At 33.3% G+C, this 22,393-nt stretch overlaps 1 protein-coding gene across 2 annotated transcripts in view; it reads left to right on the top strand.

Annotated features, from left to right (window-relative positions):
* The window catches only part of Pcdh11x (protocadherin 11 X-linked), a 609,896-nt gene extending 589,988 nt beyond the window's left edge, over positions 1 to 19,908 (top strand). For both annotated transcript variants that reach the window (XM_052735076.1, XM_052735067.1), the window contains one exon: positions 15,002 to 19,908. In XM_052735076.1, coding sequence (XP_052591036.1) covers positions 15,002 to 15,666 — 665 coding nt within the window. In that variant the 3' untranslated portion in view covers positions 15,667 to 19,908. The remainder of the gene's footprint in view (positions 1 to 15,001) is intronic.
* The last annotated feature ends 2,485 nt before the right edge of the window (positions 19,909 to 22,393 follow it).

Raw genomic sequence — 22,393 nt, forward strand, 5'->3', positions numbered from 1 at the left:
TTCTGAGAGAACTGTAATATTGATTTCCATAGTAGCTGTAAAAGTTTGCAGTCCCACTAGCAATGGAGGAGTATTCCCCTTGCTCCATATTCTAGCCAGCATGAGCTTTCACTTATGTTATTGATATTAGCTATTCTGACAGGTGTAATATGGAATCCCAAAGTAGTTTTGATTTGCATTTCTCTGATGGTTAAAGGATTTTGAACATTGGTTTTTCAGCCATTTTGGTTTCTTCTATTGAAAATTCTCTGTTTAGTTCCATACCATTTTTTAATCGGATCATTTTTTTTGTTTTAATATCTAGTTTCTTGAGTTCTTTAATTATTTTTGATATTAGACCTCTATCAGATGTATAGTTGGTAAAACTTTTCTTCCCATTTCATTAGGCTGCCTCTTTGTTCAATTTACAGTATGCTTTGCCTTACAAATATTTTTGGCTTTATGAGGTACAATTTATAAATTGTTGATCTTAATGCCTGTGCCAATGATGTTTTGTTCAAAGAGTTGTCTCCTATGCCAACTCATGTATCTGTTTTTATGCCAATACCATGCTTTTTATTACTAAAGCTCTGTAGTAAAGCTGAAGATCAGGGATGTTGATACCTCCAGCATTTCTTTTAGTGTACATGATTTTTTTAGCTATCTTGGGTTTTTGTTTTTCTATATGAAGTTGAGTATTGCGCTTTCAAGGTCTGTAAAGAATTGTGTTTGAATTTTGATGAGGATTTCATTAAATCTATAGATTACTTTTGATAGGATGGCCATTTTTACCATGTTAGTGCTACTGGTCTATGAGCATAGGAGGTCTTTCCATATTCTGATTTCTTCTTCAATTTCTTTCTTCAAAGACTTAACGTTTTAATTGTACAAGTCTTTACTTGTTTGGTTAGAATTGCCCAAAAATATTTTATATTATTTGAGACTATTTTTGTTAGTAACTTTAAAGTATTCCCTGAGTAGCAGAAACTTCTCATTAATGGTTATTAATAATGGGAGACATACATTAATCTATGAGTAATGTTTTAAGTGTGAAAAATATTTTAGTGCAAAGATTAACTATTTAATTGTTCTAGAATTATTTTTCTTCCACCATTTTATTCTATGTGTTATCTCAGATTATTACTATTAAGAATTTGATGGAGCTGGACAAATAGTCCTGTAATCTAGAACTCTTTCTCTGAAGGTTGAGTTCAGTTCACAACACTTACGGCAGGTGACTCACAACCACTTGTAACATTAACTTCAGGAAATATAACACTCTCTTCTGACCTTAGAGAATACCTGAATTGTAACATGAATCTTAAAAAGTCTTATAATAAAAAACCCAGAGCCAGATATTTGGGTGAAAGCTTAAAGATCAGAGAAGCAGAACAGGCAGCCACTAACTTACCTCTATGAAATCCTCAGCCCCAAGATAGAGAGTTCCTGTTTCCTCATGTCTTCTGTACCTTTCTGTGTCCTGCTATATTATTTCCTGGGATTAAAGGCATGTGTCACCACTGCCTGGTTCTGTTTTTCTCATGTAGTCCAGTGTGACCTTGAATTCATAGAGATCCACATGGATCTCTGCCTCCTGAGTGATAGGATTAAAGGTGTGTGCCACCACTATCTGATCTCTATGTCTAATTTAGTGGATGGCTCTGTCCTCTGATCCCCAGGTAAACTTTATTGGTGTTCACAGTATATCACCACACTGAATACCTTTGTACGCACACATGCGCACACACACACACACACATACACACACAAACACACATACAGAGAGAGAGAGAGAGAGAGAGAGAGAGAGGGAGAGAGAGAGAGAGAGAGAGAGAGAGAGAGAGAGAGAGAGAGAGAGAGAGAGAGAGAGAGAGAGAGAGAAACACAAACAAAATACATGGGAAAACAATATGCTGATATTAGTCACCTTTCTAATCCTGTAGCAAAAACATGAGCTAATTAATTTACAGACACAAACATATCTTGAACAATACATTGTGCATTCTAGGGTAACTTTCCAGCTTTTAGTTAGAATGTCTCATTGCTGTTGGATATGTGTAAGGCAGCATGTAATTGTGGGAAATGTTTTATATAGAAAGCCTCTTAGTTTATGTCCTGAACGTGAAATATGGGAGAAGGAAAGAAACAATGAATCTGAGGCTGGAGTCCATAACAACAATGGTCTTTAGGAAGAATTTCATGTCTTAATAAGATAGCTGAAACCTCATCTTTTTAACAATAAGTAAACTATTTCATTTAGGGTTTATGTCACATATGAAGAAAACTCTACAAGTATTATACAATGTTACAATTTAACCTAAAATATAATTGTAGCTCCATATGCTGATTACAAGGCCTGGTTTAACATAAACATGTTTTCTTGGTGACTCAGTTTGTTCTCTAGAAATCCCAATAGATATTGAAGAAATCTTAGTTCAAAATAGCATCACTCTTGATATTGATGTTCAGTGGTTACTCTAAATATGTTGGCTACTTTATTTTTATATAAATCAAATTAATCATTATACATATTATACACAGCATCAATAATTTAATTTCAAATCACATAAATTTTAAGAGACTAAAATCTGGTTTGAGTATTTCAAAATCCTGTACTATGCATTTGTACCATATTAAATCAAGCTCTAGTGTGTTGGTACAGTACGTAAGCTCCATATTTCTTAGATATTGTCTTGGGAAAATCAAATGAATACTTCAGAATTGGACTTTTGGCGAAATTACTGTATCAGTTATAATCTGATATTCCTCTAAAACACAATATAGATACATTCAGTGGTGCAATTGAAATGCTTCAGAAAGAATAAGAGAAAGAAAAATGTAAAATTATATCTCATTCATTTTCATGAAAATTCAGCTTTGAACATTAATCCAATGATCTGTACAAGACCCATATCATGAGATTTGCTATCAGAGAAAACAACTATATTAAATGAAACAGTTTGACATAAATGAACATTTAATTCTGTTTGTGGATAGCATTAAAATGTCTATGAGATCTGTACCTCTCTTCATTATTCACGGAGGTTAGAGGATCATAGGGAACATTCTAAAGCACCTTTAATCAGATCTCTGAACTTGATATCAGAGCTTTAAAAGGATTGGATTTTCTACTCTGTTGCTTGAAAGCCATGTTCTATGTAAGCAAATTAAATATAAATATGAGTTAGTAGATTGTCCTCACAAAGCATTTTAAAGTTTAAGTAACTATAACTATTTAGAGTATAGGAAAAAAGACTGTCCAAATGAATTTAACATCATAAAAACACATTTAATCTGAGTCAAAAGGAATGAATTATATTCTGACAGTAATATTCATTTTATTGTGCAAAAATATTTCAACATGCTGTCATTTTTCCTCACTCAATCTCAAGAACTAAAGATGGTAACAGTTCATTCATAAATAGTTTTCTAGGAGAGATATTGAAGTAGACTTCTCTGAATGCATCCCTTGTGGTTTTTTGTCTTTATTACCCTGATGCATATTTTCTAGCTTCCAAGTATATTTCACTGATGTGCATTTTGGTGCAATATTTGGTCCTAATTTAAACCATAAATTTGGTTGAAGGTTCTTTCTTCAACATGATGAAATGATCAACTGTACTACTAAACCACAATTTTCATACACAAAAATTACTGTTCTTTCCACTGGGTATTTGGATGCTGTATGAGGATAATGTATTTCCCTAGGAGGAATGTTCACTTCATCAATGTTAAATGTTATTAATGAGTTTCAGAATTCCTCAGAGGATGTTGTTTTAAATGTAATTAATTCAAACCACACCAATTTGCAAAGCACATTATTTTGAACTTGTTCTGAGTTAATCTGTGCCAGTCTCATACCTCCTCTTAGGGAAACAGCTTGTTAAGCTAATTAAATGAAGTCAATAATATTACAAGAGACAACAGAGCTTACTAAAGAAAATATATTTGAAATAGTATTTTGGCAGCATCAATTCACACAGAAGTACACAGAAAGTCAACTATATTTCTGTTTTGATAATTTGTTTGAAATGTATTTACTAGTGCTTAGAGTGTTTTTAAATAAGATTAACAATTACTAAGTTTATGTGAAACTTATTTCAGTTAAGATTAAGATTTTTCATCTTTGTATTCTGAATCATCAAGATTAAATACCTTTAAAGATGGATTATACAATTTTTAAAGATATATTCATGTTCTAGAAGCTGTCCTCTTCATCAAATTGGGCACAAAAATTACACTGATTAGCTCTGTTCCATGTATGATTTCACCTCCTTGTGAAAGACAAGCAAGAGTTTTCAAAACCTTGTATTTTTTAAAATACTGTCATGCCTATTATTTAAGTAGAAAAAAGAGAAAACCATACCAATAAGATTGAGACTTTAATTTTTAAATATTGATACGAAATTGAAAAATTAATTGAAATTTAACTAGCATTGACATGTATTTTTATTCATAATAGATCACCTGTAGCTATATATTGGAACTTTAAGACAAATATTTCATTAATGAGGGGGGAACTTTTAGAAGTCTTGTTAAATTAAAAAATACTCTAATTTTTAAATTGTTATTTATTATTATTATTATTTCTTTTATATTCTGACTGAAGTTTCTCCTCCATGCTCTCCTTCCAGTCTCCCCAGCTTTCTCTCTCTCCCTGATCCACTCCTCCTCCATTTCTCTCTAGAAGAAGCCTGGCCTCTCATGGATATCAATCAAATATGGCATATCAAGTTGCAGTATGACTAGGCATCTCCCCTCATATTAAGACTTGACAAGGCAACCTAGTATGAGGAAAAGGTTGTGAAAAGCCAGCAAAAGAGTCAGAGACAGCCCCTTTTCCCACTGTTAGGAGTTCCACAAGAAGACCAAACTACACAACTGTAATATATATGCAAGAGGGCCTAAATCAGTCCATTGCAGGCTCCCTGGTTGTTGCTTCAGTCACTGTGAACTCCTGTGAACCTAGGATGGTTGATTCTGTGGATTACTATTTTTTTTATGTCCCTGACCATTCTGGCTCCTACATTCCTTCTTCCTCCTCTTCTGCAGGATTTCCCAAGCTCTGCCTAATGTTTTGCCATAGGTCTCTGCATCTGCTTCCTTCAATTGCTGGATGAAGCCTCTCTGATGACAACTGGGCTAGGCACCAATCTATGAGTACAGCTGAATATCGTTAGGAATCATTTCTTTTCTTTTCTTTTCTTTTCTTTTCTTTTCTTTTCTTTTCTTTTCTTTTCTTTTCTTTTCTTTTCTTTTCTTTTCTTTTCTTGCCAGTCAGGTTTGTTTCTATCCTAGGTCTCTGGTCTATCTAGCTTCTGGGTCCTGGTCTTCTATACAGTGTCAGGAGTGGGGTCTCTTGTCACATGGGTCTCAAGCTGGACCATTTATTGGTTGGCAAATCCCAGAATTTCTGTACCACCTTTATCCTGGCATATCTTGTAGACAGAACAAGTTGAAGATTTTGTGGTTGGGTTGGGGGTCCCAATTTCTCCACTCTAAGTCTTGTCTGGTTACTGGTGATAGCCAGTTCAGGCTCTTTATCCTCCATTGCTAGGAATGTTAGCTAGGGTCACCCTCATAGATTCTTAGGAGTTTTCATTTTACTAAGTTTCTAGTTTGTCCCTGAGACACCCACAAATTCCAGTTGTCTCTCCCAGTATTCTCTCCCTCCACCTCACCCCGACCTGATCTCTCCTTTTCCCATCCCACCCACCCTTGATATCTATTCTATTTCCCCTTTCCAGAGAGATTAATGTACCGCCACCACCCTTGAGCTTTCCTTGTTACTTAGGTTCTCTTGGTCTGTAGATGGTAGCATGCTTATCCTTTACTTTATAGCTAATAGGCACTTATAAGTGAGTACATACCATGTTTTTATTTGGGGGTTTGGGTTTCCTCAATCAGGATGATCTTTTCTAGTTCCATACATTTGCCTGAAAATTTCATGATATTGTTTTTAACAGCTGAGTAATATTCCATTCTGTAAGGTACCACATTTTATTTATCCATTCTTTGGTTGAGGGAGATCTAGGTTGTTTCCAGTTTCTTGATATTATGAATAAAGCTACTAGTAATATTGTTGAGTTAGAGTCCTTGTGATATGGTTAAGTGTCTTTGGGTATATGCTAAGGAGTGGTATAGCTGGGTCTCAAGGAAGGGTGTTTCCCAATTTTCTGAGAAATACCATATTTATTTCCAAAGTGGTTATACAAGTATACACTCACAAAAGCAATGGAGGAGTTTTCCCCCTTGCTCCACATCCTGTCCGGGATAAGCTGTCACTTTTGTTTTTTATCTTAGTCATTCTGACATTGACAAGTTTAAGATGGAATCTCAGAGTCATTTTTATTTGCATTTCCCATATGGCTAAAGATATTAAACATTTCTTTAAGTGCTTCTTGGCCATTTGAGTTTCCTCTTTTGAGAACTCTCTGTTTAGATCTATATAACATTTTTAAATTGGATCATTTGGTATGTTGATATCTAGTTTCTTGATTTCTTCATATATTTTGTATATTAGCCCTCTGTCAGATGTGGGGTTGGTGAAAATCTTTTGTCATTTTGTACACTGATATTTTATCCTATTGATGCTGTCCTTTCCTTACAGAAGTTTTTAGTTTCATGAGGTCTCATTTATTAATTGTTGATCTTAGTGCCTGCAGTATTGGTGTTCTTTTCAAGAAGTTGTCTCTTGTGTGCCAATGCATTCAAGACTTGTCCTCACTTTCTCTTCTATTAAGTTCAGTGTATCTGGTTTCATGTTGAGGTCTTGAGTTTTATACAGGGTGATAGATATGGATCTTTTGAATTCTACTACATCCAGATATCCAGTTAGTCCAGGACAATTTGTTGAAGATCCTTTATTTTATCCATTGTAAAATTATGGCTTCTTTTTAAAAAATCAGGTGTCTATAGGTGTGTGGATTTAGGTCTTGGATTTGACTCAATTCCATTGATCAACTTGTACTTTTTATGTGGATACCATGCAGTTTTTTATTACTACAGCTCTGTAGTACAGTTTGAAATCAGGGATGCTCTGATACCTCTGGGTGTTCTTTGTATGGAACTGTTTCAGTTATCCAGGTTTTCATTTGTCCATATGAAACTGAGTATTGTTCTTTCAAGGTATGTAAAGAACTGTGTTTGAATTTTGATGGTAATTGCATTGAATCTGTAGATTGTTTGTGGTGAGATGACCATTTTTACTATCTTAATCCTACCAATCCATGAGCATGGGAGATGTTTCCATCTTCTGATATCTTCTTCAATTTCTTTCTTCAGAGACTTGAAGTTTTCGTCATACAAATCTTTCAGTTGCTTGGTTAGAGTTATCTCAAGACATTTTATATTGTTTGTAGCTATTGCTAAGGGTGTGTTTTCCAGATTTCCTTCTCAGCCTGTTTGTCATTTGCATATACAAAGGCTAATGATTTTTTTTTCATTAATCTTGTATTCAGCCACCTTGCTGATGGTATTTTTCAGCTGTAGGAGTTCCCTGGTAAATTTTTTTTTCATGTAGCTTCTATATGCTATCATATCATTCACAAGTAAACGTGCTTTGATGTTATCCTTTCCAATTTGTGTCCCTTGATCTCTTAGCTATCATTTAAATTACTATATTAAATACAAATGGAAACTGGGAAATCTTGTCTTGTTCCTATTATTAGTGGAGTTGATTTGGGTTTCTCTCCATTTAATGTGATGTTGGATATAGCCTTGCTGTAAATGAGTTTTATTATGTTTAAGTGTATCCTTTGTATTTGTGATTTCTCCAAAACTTTTATGGAAGGGTGTTGGATTTTGTCAAAAGCTGTTTCAGCATGTAATGAGATGGTTATATGATTCTTCTCTTTCAGATTGTTTATATAGTAGATTACATTGACAGATTTTCATTTTGAACCATTCCTGCATCTTTGGGATGAAGCCTACTTGGTCATGGTGGATAATCTCTTTGATGTATTCCTGGATTTGGTTTCCAGTATTTTATTGTGCATTTTTGCATCAATGTTCATGAGGAAATTTGGTTTGTAATTCTCTTTCTCTGATGAATTTTTGTGTATTTTGGGTATCAGAGTGACTGGGGCCTCATAAAATAAATTTGGCAATGTTCCTTCTGTTTCTTTTTGTGGAATAATTAGAGGAGTATTGATATTAGCTCTTTTTTGAAAGTCTGGTATAATTCTGTATTAAACCATCTAACCCTGGGCTTTTTTTTTAATTTGGAGGCATTTGATGGCTGCTTATATTTCCTTGGGGGTTGTAAGTCTATTTCCATTATTTATATGACCTTAATTTAACTTTGGTAAGTGATCTCTATCAAGAAAATTGTTTCAGATATTCCAAGTTTGTGGCATATAGGTTTTTGAAGTATGACCTATTGATTCTCAGGTTTTCTCAATGTCTGTTGTTATGTGCCCCCTTTCATTTCTGATTTTGTTAATTTGGATATTATGTCTCTGTCCTTTACTTAGTTTAGACAAGGGTTTGTCTATCTTCTCGATTTTCTCAAAGAACCAACTCTTTGTTTCATTGATTCTTTGTATTGTTCTTTTTTTCTATTTTATTGATTTCAGCCCTCAGTTTGGTTATTTCCTGCCATCTACTACTCTTGGGTGTGATTGCTTCTTTTTTTTCTAGAGCTTTCAGGTATGATGTTAAGTTGCTAGTATGAGATCTCTGCAATTTCCTTATGGAGGGACTTAGTGTGTTGAAATGTCCTCTTACCACTGCTTTGATTGTGTCCCACAAGTTTGGGTATATTGTGCATTCATTTCCATTGAATTTTAGGAAGTTCCTAATTTCTTTCTTGTTTTTTCCTTTACCTAGAAGTCATTCATTAGAGAGTTGCTCAATTTCCATGAATTTGTAGGCTTTCTGTTGTTTTTGAGATACAGCTTTCATCCATGGTAGTCTGATAGGAATCAGGGATTATTCCAATTTTTCTCTATTTCATGAGACTTGCTTTGTGATGTGAGTATGTGGTCAATTTTGGAGAATGTTGCGAGGTGCTGAGAAGAAAGTGTATTCTTTTGTGTTTGGGTAAAATGTTCTGTAGATATCTGTTAGGTCCATTTGGTTCATAATATCTGTTAGCTCCAGTATTTCTCTGTATATTTTTTGCCTGTATGACCTGGCCATTGGTGAGAGTGGAGTACTGAAGTCTCCCACTCTCAGTGTGTGAGGGTCGATGAGTGATATAAGTTTTTGTAGTGTTTAATTTATAAACGTAGGTGCCCTTGTGTTTGGGGCATAGATATTAAGAATTTAAAAAAATCATCTTGGTGATTTTTTTTTTTTTTTGGTAAGTGTGAAATGTCTTTCCCTGTCTCTTTTGATTAACTCTGGTTTGCCATCATTTCATTAGATATTGAAATAGCTACACCAGTTTGCTTCTTAGGTTCATTTGCTTGTAAAATCTTTTTCCAACCCTGTACTCTGAGGTAATATCTGTCTTTGATGCGGAGGTGTGTTTCTTATCTTGTATACAACAGAAGGATGGATCCTTTCTTCACATCCATTCTATTAGTCTGTGTCTTTTTTATTGGGGAATTGAGTCCATTGATATTGACAGATATCAATTATGAATGATTGCAATTTCCTGTTATGTTTTTGGTGGTGGTGGTGGTAGTGTGTGTGTGTGTGTGTATGTGTGTGTGTGTGTGTGTGTGTGTGTGTGTGTGTGTGTGTGTGTGTATGTGTGTGTCCCTTCTTAAGGTTTTGATGATGTAAGATTATTTATTATGTGTACTTTCATGGGTGTAGTTAACCTCCTTGGGTTGGAGTTTTTCTTCTAGTACCTTCAGTAGGGCTGAATTCATGGCTAAACATTGTTCAAAATTGAGTTAATTATGGAATATATTGTTTTCTCTGTCTATGGTGATTGAAAGCTTTGCTGGGTATCATAATCTGGCTTCCATCTGTGTTCTCTTAGAGACTGTAGGATAACTGTCTAGGACCTTCTGGCTTTTAGAGTCTCCATTGAGAAGTTGGGTGTGATTCTGATGGATCTGCCTTTATATGTTACTTGCCCCTTTTTTGTTGCTACCTTTAATATTCTTTCTTTGTTCTTTATGGTTAGTGTTTTGGTTATTACAGGGAAAGAGGAATTTCTTTTCTCATCCAATCTATTTGGTGTTCTGTATGCTTTAGACCTTTATAGGCATGTCCTTCTTTAGGTTAGAAAATTTTTCCTCTACAATTTTGTTGAAAATATTTTCTGGTCTTTTGAGCTGGGATTCTTCTTCCTCTACTCCTATTATTCTTGTTTGGTTTTTCCATGGTGTCCCAGATATCCTGAATGTTTTGTGTCAGTAATTTTTGTTTTAATATTTCCTTTGTCAAATGTATGTGTTTCTTCTATCATATCTTCAACACCTAAGATTCTTTCTTCCATCTTTTGTATTCTGTTGGTGATACTTGATTCTGTAGTTCTTGTTTGCTTACCTAGCTTTTCCATTTCCAGATTTTCCTCAGTTTGCTTTTTCTTCATTTCTTCTCTTTTCATTTTCATGTCATAAACAGTTTCCTTCAACTTTTTTTCTTGGCTTTCTGTAAGGGGTTTATTAATTTCCTCCAGCTGTTTGTTTGTGTTTTCCTGGATTTCTTAAGAGATTTTTTTTTCATTTCCTCTGTCTCCTTTATAAAGTTGCTTTGAAGGTCATTTTCTTGTGCTCCAACTGTGTTCACCTATTCAAGGCTTGCTCTAATTGGATGGCTGAGCTCTGATGTTGTCTATTGTCCTGGCTATTGTTGATTGTCTTCTTATCAATTGTTTATTATATCGGTTTGGGGTGATTTTAGGTCTAGTTTCCAATTTCTGAGTTTGTCTTTGTTGGATGGATGTTTTGTTCCTTTGTTCTGTTTTCTCTCTGATATTCTTGCCAGAGTGGCCTGTGGTAGAGTAGAGGGTGTCTGCCCAATTTGGAGGCTGGAATTCTGATGGCTGGGGCAGCCTCTGGTCTAGTCTGGGGTCTCCTGGGGTTGTGGGTGCTTTGTGGCCTCTAGGAATTTGGGTGTTGGTATGACTTTTGGTGGAATAGGTGCTTATGCTGCATGTGTTGGCTGAAGATCTTGGTGCTGGAGTAGCCTCTTTTGGAGCAGGGCCATATTATAATTTTTAATTGAAATATAATGACATCACTTTCTTCCTCTTTTGTCCTTTTAGTTCCTCCCAAAACCACTACTTCTGTCTCTTTCTCAGATTGATAGCCTATTATTATTATTACTATTATTATTATATTTAATTTTATTATTACAAGGTCGCATATATACATATGTATTTGTGTGTGTGTGTGTGTGTGTTTGTGAATGGACAAATATATAAATACAAACTGCTGACTCTATTTTTGTTGTTTGAATATATATATATATATATATATATATATATATATATATATATATATATATATATATATATAGTTTTAAGACTAACTACTTTATATTGAATAACCTAATCTATTAAGGAGCTCATGGGAGAGGCTAATTCTTCTAAGTAGTTCATTAGTTGTCTGTGATTGTATGTGTCTTATTTATGTAGTTATTTCTCTGAGATGATTTTTCACAGCAGACATGCTGATATTCTAACTCTTAAAAACCTTCTACCTTTTCTTTAAGCAATGATACCTGAGACTTAGATGCAGGAGTTTTGAAGTAGATGTATCTATTAAGCCTGGGTTCCTAACAGTCCTTTAATCTCTACATTGTGTCCATTTGTGGTTTTCTGTGATAGCGTCCATTTTCTGTCAAGAGAGATGTGTTTGGTAGGGAATGATAGCTACAATTACCTGTGATTATCAGTTTAATATTCAGAATATAGTTATGGATTTTGTTGGATTAGCAAAGTTGCAGTAGTAGATTTTCTTCTAAGGTCCATGACTGTACTAGCCCTGGAAATCTGGCTAGTTTATCAGTACCAGGCATGATTTCCCTCCTGTTGAGTAGACTTTAAGTCCATTTAGACAGCTGTTGTTCACTAGAAATATGTGAGTGCTACTGAGTGTACATTTATAAATATCTTTCAATGTTGGTCATTATTTTGTTTCATAAGTGTTGTAGCTAGATAGGACTTTTGATTGCTTCCCATCCATGGCAGGTTACATAGTATTTTCTTGTACCATGAAGGCTATATATATTTACATATATGTTTGCATGTTTGTGTGTGTGTGTGCACATGTATGTGTGCATACGCACATGTATATAGTTAGTTAATGCTTTAGCTAGTTTCATTTCATATTAGTGTGATAATATACCTTGAAGAAAACAATTTAAGAAAGAATCAAGTTATTTACTCATGATATGAGGTTGCACTTCATAAACAAAAAGAAGCAAGGTAGCCGGAATTAAAGATGCTTCCTCAGTTAAGAGCAGAGAACAATAAATTACTACATGCCTGCTGCTGCTCAGTTTGATTTCTCCATTCATATACACTTCAGAATCCAAACCAAGGGAACAGTTCTATCAGGTCCTAGGATAGGATGTTCTGCATAAAATCCAACCTAATCTAGACAATTCCAGAATGTTTTAGATAAGAAATAATTTATCAAAAATGATGAATGTTCGAAGGGAAAATTACACAGATATATGAAAAAGCCAACTTTTAACCAGTGATTTTCATCCAGTAATATCATCCATCAAAATTGAAAGTGAATGAAAATATTCCTAGATAAACAAAAACTGTAATGTCAATATGAAGGGATAAAGATTTTTTTGTTATGATAGAAAGACTCTCAAGACTATAAGTTGAGTCTATATTACAAAAGATTATCAGTAAGATAGAAATATACCTCTTAGGTGTACTCATTTAAAAATATAGAATATGTAAATGTTAATCTCAAGATCTTGTACTAATGGATTTTGTAAATGAAAAAGAAATGCTAATAAATATCCATATTAATTAGAGTCATTTTTTGTATACCATTCATTTGAATTAGCTGAACTTTATAATTTTTCAAGAATTATAGGAACTTGGATCTTTACACTGATCTTTGCCATATACCTTACTTAAAGCAGGGTCTGTTGTTTTTGTACTCCTCTTCATACAACAGTCTAGCTAACTGGCTGAAGAGCTTTTGGAGATTTTCTTATTTCTATTTCTCATCATGCTAGATGAGACCTGGCATGTCCATGCCAGACTTACCTGGTTTCTGGGGATGCAAACTCAAGTCTTCTCATGTGAATGGCAAGTGTTTTCTACTGAGCCACATCCCCAGCCTGTGCATCTCTGTTTTTTAATATTAAAATGATTCATATACAGTAGAATCAGAAATGCTAGCATTCAGCAAGCACACATGTAGAGAGGTTGAAGAAATGGATAGAAAATTATCAATGAAAATAAATGCTATCAATTATTCTTGAAGTTAATAATAAATAACTCATTTTAATCTAACTAAAGTTATGTTAAAATTATGATTAGTATCTAATATAAATATTACTGTCACTTTAATTAATCGTAGATATAACTAAAAGTTAAGAAAATAAGTAGACATCTATAGACAAGTTCTATATCTGAAATTCCGAATTCTTCCACCTTAATCCAGTCTCTTAGTATTATGTACAGACACAAATAAAATCATCATTCCACATTTAAGTTATGACTTGGTAGAAAATCTGTAAGGGAATCTCAGTCTCCTATAAAACTCTAATTTAGAGTTTTTGTTATGCGCTTTGCAAATAAACCAATTCTATGTTCCTTTTTATCGACTATATGATAGAATATCTGGTTCTTTTGCACATGATTAATCAGTTTAGTATTTTCTACTGTTTATAAAAGTATGTTTTAAATCTGATTCCTATATCAAAAATATTCCATAGTCTGGGTAAAAGTTGTAGTCAGTAAAATCTCTTGCAAATTCCATATGAGTACTAGAATTTGAGTTCCCATTATACATCCATCCATACACAGAGAGGCACACATGCACATATACAAAACAAACTGATTAACAAAGTAAAACAGAAAGAATACAAAGAAACAAATTGCTAGACATGCTTGAAACTCCAATATCAACTGGTGGAAAGGACACAAATGATCCCAAGAATTCACTGGCCAGCTAGAACAAGAGAAACAGTAAAGCTCTTTTTCAGTGAGAGACCCTGTCTAGACATTAAGATGGAGAGTAATAGATGAATAAACTCTTGCTTTGGCCTAGAAATGACTGACTGCAGACTCACTTACACATGTACCTGCTTGCATTACACCTATACCATATGCAAAGCACACATATTTTATTCACACAACACACAATATGCACACAAAAGAATTAATGAAAATTTAAAGTTATAATACCCCAAAGAGCAAGTTTACAATGAGAGTATGTATATTGCATTCAGTGCTATTTCATTAGGATTATTTTGAAGTATAGCCAACTAGAAATGAATTATAAAGCAATTATTTTCATGATATTTGGTAAACACTCATTGCTGTATTCTATATTTATATACTATAAAACTCATGCTGTATATTTCCATATACTCAGAAAAAATGTTTCATGAACAGACAATCTTCTTGTCATAGGTATATCATCAGTAATAGTGTTTCCTCCTGCTTTCCCTGTTAGTCAAGACTTCCTCTACTCCCAAGGCCTGGAATTCACTGATCAGTTTATCATCCCTTCAATTTTATCCTTTGCATAAGGTTATAGAATGGAACCTGCACATCTTACAGACTTCTATATCCAACTTATTCACTCATGTACTTTTACTTCTTTTCTGTTGGGTTTTCTCATCCTTTATGCATTCAAATTGATAAGAAAGTCATTTGCAAATAAGTTCATAATATTGCTTATCTCTTCATTTCTTTTGCTGAACAAGTATAATTATATAAAAGATGTCCCACCTATTCATCCACTCTATGCTATTTATGTTACTTTAGGAATATTTCCTTATATATTGGGCACTAAATGTAAATCCACTAGAAGTCTCCAATGTACTTAAACAGACTACTAAATTTTTAGTTAGTTATGTCTTATTTTATGTAGATAATAATAAAATTATTTCTGTTGTTTTGTTTTCTCCACCCTGACAGCTGCAGAAATAACAGTGCAGCCAACTCTGGAAGAAGCCTCTGACAACTGTACTCAAGAATGCCTCATTTTGGGCCACTCTGACTCCTGCTGGATGCCAGCTTCTCTGACCCATCCAAGCCCTCCACAGATACAGACCACTGCTCTCTGCCACAGCCCACCTAAGACGCACACATCTGTTCGTCGCTGCAGCCCTCCAGTGACACAGACTGTCGCTATCTGCCACAGCCCCCCTGTGACCCAGGCTATTGCACTGTGCCATAGCCCTCCACCAGTACAGGCAGGTTCTCTCCAGCACAGTCCTCCTTTAGCACAGGCTACTCCACCCCACCATAGCCCACCACCAGCACAGGGCTCTGTCTGCTACAGCCCACCTCTGGCACAGGCTATGGTAATTCACCACAGTCCTCCTCTGCCACAGGCTGCTACACTCCATCATAATCAGGGTTTGCAGCAAGGATGGGTACAGGGTGCTAGAGCTGATGGACTGCATCCCCTCGATCAGGGAGTACAGGGTAGTACAAGAGCTCAGTTTTACACCATGGCTGAAAGACTTCATTCTGATGATGACTCGATTAAAGTCATTCCCTTGACCACCTTTACTTCAGGTCAACAGGCCAGATCCTCAAGGGGTGATTCTCCTGTCATAGAAGAACACCCCTTGTAAAGCTTATCTGGATATTTCACATTTTCAAAAAGATGTATATATATATATATTCAAAGATTAACATTCAATTTTAATGAATATTCCAAGTCAAGAGGTTTGTAAATAGCTTTGTAAATAGAAACAGATACCAGGATTAGACTAGAGCTAGACCCTTAGTCCAAACACGATAAAAAAAAAAGAATATTTGTTTGATTTGAACTGTGAATTTTCAAAAGAAGTAATTAAAAAATTTATATCCCTATGTACAGAAATGCTTATCATGGCAGAAGTTAATATCTAGTGTATATTTCTGATATACTTTAATGAATTTTTATTTTTTGTCACCATGTGCAATATTACTGATTTCTTTCATTCTGATTTTTGTGGACATAGTATATAGTTATTGGTGAACTGGCAAAGATCTGATTTTCCAAGCTTACCTTTAGTTTGTCTAAACTTTTGTTCTGATAAAATTAGATGACATAAGTACTATAGCATTTTTGTTCATCTTTTTGTTCTGTTTATCTTCAATGTCTCCAGTTTCTAATTGTCCATATTTCTACCTTCAGTAATGTACAGTGGGGGGGTGTAAATAAGATATTTTACAGTTTTTGTCTCTATTCCTGTTTTTTTATGTTTTCTACCTTTATTTCAAGAATATATTGATATAATTTGTATATACTTTTTTTAAAAAAAAAACCATATAATCTGTACAGACCTAGGTTTCAGCCTATTTCTCTACTCTTTAGTAGAGTTCGAGACACTGAAGTGCAATAGCCATGCCCATGTTAGGCAACAGTTAGCCAGAATGGGCCTGTGCTTTTTATATTACTATACTTTTGTAATGTAGTGCAAAGTACATCAGAAATATTACTGTGTCTGTCGTGATAAGCCTATATCCCAGGAAAAATTGAGTACTTATCTTCTGAAATTTGTATATAAAAATCACAAAAAAGGTGGATTCAATGGTACTACTGCAACGTACTATTTAGTAAGATGATTAGAGTAATTTAAATATTAATTTGACAGCTCACCGGCTGTTACTGAAAAAATGTTCAGTGAATAGAACAAACAAATAAAATTGTACATAAAACCCCATACTAAGTACATAAGGCTAAGGGATTTTTTAAAGTCTAGCTCAGTTACTGAAGAAAATTACTGAAAACAAGATGAATGTCAGGAAAGAACTTTTCAAGAGACTTAATTCTAAACCTATCAAATATATTACAGCACAGAATTTTAAGGAGATGTGCAGAAGAAGAAATAAGGTTCATGACTGCTTCTTGGGGTAGATAAAAATGCCCCAGTAACATACACTGAAGAACAAAATCTCACATATGAGACTAATACATCCTAAGCAAAGAATACAGTGCATCCATAGGAAACATTAGTTTCCTTTCTTGCCTATACTTAATTTCTGTTTTTGTCTACTTAACTCGTGATTATCTTCTGTGTGCACATTTCACAAATTTACAGAAACACCACAAACTTAATTTCTCCCCATAACAAAATCAAGAAAGTGTCTTGTTTCAGTATCATACTAAACAAAGAATCAATTAATGTTTGTGTTGGGGGGTGCTGAATATTTCCTGTTGATTAAATTAGATGTAGACTTTACAATGTGTAACTTGATGGTATGTAATTTATGATTAAACTGTGTGTAAATGTTGTAATATAAACTGTGGTCAATGTATAATTTCATTAATGGTTTCCATTGAATGTTGATAAAAGGTTTTCTTTGTGTGCCCGGCAAGTTAGGTAGTGTTTTAAGAATATATTGTTCCCCTTGTGAAGTTAATTAAATTGTATATGATTTGGTGTATAGAATATCTTCTTAACTCCTAACACCTAGAGTCTAATTAGTGAAATTTCAAATTAATAATTACTATTCCTTTTTTCCTTCTTTGTATTTGTTAGTGTTTCCAGGGATTTGTAGCATTCTGGTTTTCCAGGTGCACAAAACCCTCAAATGATTGATGGTGGTTGAAACTTTATTGAAATAAGATCATGTGTGTGTATTGATATTGTTGTTGCTATTGTGCTTTTAATGAAGATTCTTAACCTGGGGAAGATAAAGAAACCCAGAATGACAAAATCAGTGCTTCCAGTAGAGTTAGACTGCTGTTTTTCCTCTCAACACACATACAAAAAAAGAAAGAAAAAAACCAAACAGGAATTATGTGAGTGAGAAAGTTATATTTTAATTATTTGCACATTTTCTTTCCATAACAAGTACATTTATATTCATACACATATACACAAATTTGAAAGGAAATAAAAATAGAGGGTAAATTTTATTAAATAATACATCGGAAATCTGAATGCTTATTTTGCTAATGGAAATATGAAGTATAAAAAAATCAGATATTTTAGAGTTTTTTTTTTCTGATCACAAGACTTACTGAATTACTAGGGAAGCTCTTATATCCTTATGTTTAACAATTTCTGAAGTGTTGATACCTTTCCTAGAAACATAGGAATGAACAAATATGCTTTTGTTGCCCTTTCTAAATCTGGTTTAATAATCAGACTTAGACAGTGTTTAGGAAATTAAATAACTGGGCACTCTCTTCTGGTTTTGTACCAGAGAGAAATTGAATGGAAGCAGGCTGGGATAGCCAAAGAGGCAAGGGGTGTGAGCCCAGTTATTCTCCCCTATGCATTCTCTTTCTTAGCTTCCACTAGGTATAGCCTTGGAAACCTGGAACTTCCATGGCTTTAGATTTGATGAGATCTTTCTCATTACATTATAAATTCTTTGAATGGATGGACAGAGCTATAGGTTGACAAAGTTCACAAGAGGTTCTACTGAAAAGCAACATATGTCATCCGACATTTGCAAAATGTCTTAGTTGACCTTCAGTCAAAAAATGTTTCCCTCAAAAGAAGAAAAAATTTGATTTATTTGAACTTAGTGATTTCGTATTTTCAGAATATGTCTACCAGACTGGTTATTCTATATTGTGGCCATATTTAGTTAAAAAGTGACTATTAATTTTCTAGCTATAGCTTAATATACACACTTGTAACTGTATTCAAACACTGTGTATCTCATGTGCTAAATACATATACATTCATTTCTCAAACTTTATCTACAAGTTTTAACTAATATTGTGTCAGTGTATTAAAACTAACTTTACATATGATACCAACAATGTAAACAATTTAGAGAGTACATTTTATGTAGTCTCATATAGTAATTTAACATTTTATTCTTAGTTATGCAAATTTGGTAAGAAAAAATGTTGTTAAACGATGAGTGCTATTGTGCAATGGTGACAGTATGAAGAGCTTCTGCCTTCTCAAACTAATGTTTGTCACACACTTTCATTAAAGTGGTAAAATAGTAGACTAAATAGATCATGAATTGGGCAGTCTTTAAAATACAATCATGTCATATTCAGAAAGATCTCTTTCAGTCCTGAATAAATTACCCCTAGAGCATATTTCAGCAGTTATATTTAATTATTTTATTAAGGCTAAATGTGCATACATCTAACATACATTTATGGAAATATGGTTTCTTTATATTCTTCTGATTTATAATTCATTGTGGTTATACTTTGTGGGTTTTATACTTTCATTTTTGTTTGTAAGCCAAACTTTAGTTACATTGAAGTGAAAATTTTCTCACAAGTGTATAGTACTATTTTTGTTATTTCCAAGTGTCTCAATTGGCCTGCATACTATGGGAGCAGAGGAGCTGACTATATTTGAACAGAGACTTTTTTATATCATGTGCCAATTACCACACTAGAGAATCTTATGGAGCAACCTTAAAATATTCATCCACAGTAGCTTTCTTACACGGTTATACCACCCATATGCTTTCCATAAATATGATTGTTAAAAGTACTGCAAGTTTACAACAGTAAGACTAGAGAAGAGAAAGCTGCTCATAAAAATGTGTGTGCACAAATAAAAAGAAGGAAGGCAATTGTTTTGTGATTGTATATGCTAATTTTAGGAATAAAATTTGTGAAATTTATGCTGTCCCTTCTGAAAATATTTGAATTTTTATGAACTGTGTATTTATGTTTGTATTTGGGGAAGACTCCTCCTTTGTGACATCATACAGCTTCTGAAAGTGAACAGTATCCAAAAGTATGGGATGCTTTTAAGTGAAAGATTGGATACATTTGGACCAGTATGGCTGTATGCAGTCCAGTGGCAACTGTGTATTAATTGTTCTATTTCAGGTTCTGTATTGCATGTTTTCTTATTCATAAATAGAGATATTAATAAAGTAGTTATGAGAAATAATTATGTTTGTATTGTGTTTTTGTGAAGTCAATATTCAAAAGCTGAGTTGGGACGCTTGCTTAACATGTATGAGACCCTGGGTTCAAACACCAGCAATATGAAAACAGTGACAATGATATTGTTTTTGTTTTAAGTTAAACTTGTGTCTAAATGTATATAGGTTAAAATAAAATGGTATAGTTGATGGTAATATATTTTATAAGTTTTCTATGATATAATAGGCTACATCATATTAATTTAATTTTGTTATTCTTACTGAGAATTTCATGCATGATTCATTTCTACCCTGTTTTTTCCCACCTCTGATGTCTCCGGTATCCTCCCCACTCCCTTTTAAATTCATGAGTTCTTCTTTAATTATCGTTACACACAGACACACACACACTCACACACATACACACATACTGCCTGTTGAGTGTATTTAGGGTTACTCATAGAGATTATAGGAACTGGATAGCCTATCAGGAGGCTATTCCTTGAGAGAGACTGTTTTTATTATTTATTTCCTTTAGCAGTCATTAATTCCCGGTAGCTCTTCTTCTAGTACTAAGTAAGGCCTTATGAGATTTACTTCTTGTGCACTGGCATGTCAACTGGTGCTACGATTGTGCAATTCTTCTGTAGATGATTACAGAGGTGAGATTTCCCAGCTGCATGATCCCTGTCAGATATAGAAGTCATGATCCTATACTAGATGTCCTTTTCTTTAAACATTATTTCAATCAATTTGAAAATTGTTAAACAATATTGAACTACTTTGAAACACTTACTTTGCTTTTTCCAATAAAAACAATAGATACAACAATTAATACAAATTATATTGATTATATTTCATGTAATAGCACAGTCAAGACTTTTGTGATCTGTGATTTGGCTGAATTATAGGTGATCCAGGTTAAAACATTTATGGAATATTGTTAGCATTTGGGAAATAAAGTGCCAACACTGTTGTTTCAATATGATAGGAAACCTATCATATTGCATATCAATAAATATAAAATTATTTTTGACATTTTAATTTTCATTACAGTATAAGAATTACAGTTATAGCGTAGTGTTACTGTTTTCCTGTTCATACAATTTTTGTTAACCATGAAATTGTTTTATTCATTCTAGCTAAGTGCTAGAACAAGTCAAAACTGATTTACATCATAAATTTGGCGATGATGACACTTTCTTTAAAATAAAACAAACCAGAACAAATTAAATTTATCCTGAAGCAATAGATTCAGAATTTTATGTTTGTAATTTGGCTAACAAATTCATAGCCAGTTAAAGTATCAGATGATCAATAACTACATGAAAGCAACTAAAATTAAACTTGTGAATTGGCTTAATTAATTAATTATATGTACAAATATGTAAACATTAATGTGAGGGAAAGATATGAATAATATATATATATATAGAGAGAGAGAGTTTAGTTTTCTACAATCTAAATTTGGATTCAATTAATAATGTTATATCCCTTATAAACTTGTTTAGAATGCTTTTTATTCAAACTCATAAAAATGTCATAATAATGCAGCTACCAAGTATTCAATAATATTTTTAACTTTTTTACATAATGTACTTATTATAAATGATGTAAAGTTGCATTGGAACATCATTCTCAATTCAAATCCATGATGTATTTCTATTTTCTTTGTATTTATTTCATGACTTTCAAAGAGCTAAAGTGCAAAAATTCATCCATGGTTTCATATAACATTTAGTTGACATTTCTCTTTTAGGCTCTTTTAGACTATGATATGATCTCATTCTTTGCTTGTCAATAATGACCTTGGCAAGTTGGAAGAGTACTGACCAATGATGCTGTAGAATAGTCTTCAATCAAATTTTTTTTCTAAATATTCTCTCCTGGTTAGCCCAGGATTGTGGATTTTTGTGTAGAGAATTTCAAAGGAAAAATTTAATACCTTTCTTTTCACAATGTATTACATTAGAAAAGTGTGAAATGGTACATTTTTACTCCACATAGTCAGTACTTGCAGTGATTTCATGTTAAGTTTTATATGTAATATTTTACCACTGAAGCAGATTGATACTACTGCTTCAATTGGTTGATGTGTTCAGGCTTAAGACATAGCAACAACATGTACATCCTTGATTTCATGTGTCTAAGAGGATTTAGGATATACCCTTTCTTCATAATACATGTTAATAATACTATTGATATTAAGATATTTTATTTTAATCTGTCAATTTCTTTGTAACAAAAAAAATAAGCATATCTACATCTCTGCTCACATTTTTAGTAGGAAATTAGTGATATTCCAGTCACAAAAAAACTTGAGTCTAATAGGTTTTACTAGTTTCAAAATTGTATAGAGATGACTTTTAATGACAAACAATTATTATGAGATTTATTGGTGATTTGAATTTAAGTTTAACTATTACGGACATTGTCAGGAAAGAAATAATTTTGAAATTTTGAGTTCAGATAGAACATTATTAGTCTATTATTTAACTAAATTATCATGTA

Source organism: Peromyscus californicus, unplaced genomic scaffold (genome assembly GCF_007827085.1).
Source record: "Peromyscus californicus insignis strain IS unplaced genomic scaffold, ASM782708v3 Scaffold_10__1_contigs__length_136768540, whole genome shotgun sequence".
In the NCBI taxonomy this organism is placed as follows: domain Eukaryota; kingdom Metazoa; phylum Chordata; class Mammalia; order Rodentia; family Cricetidae; genus Peromyscus; species Peromyscus californicus.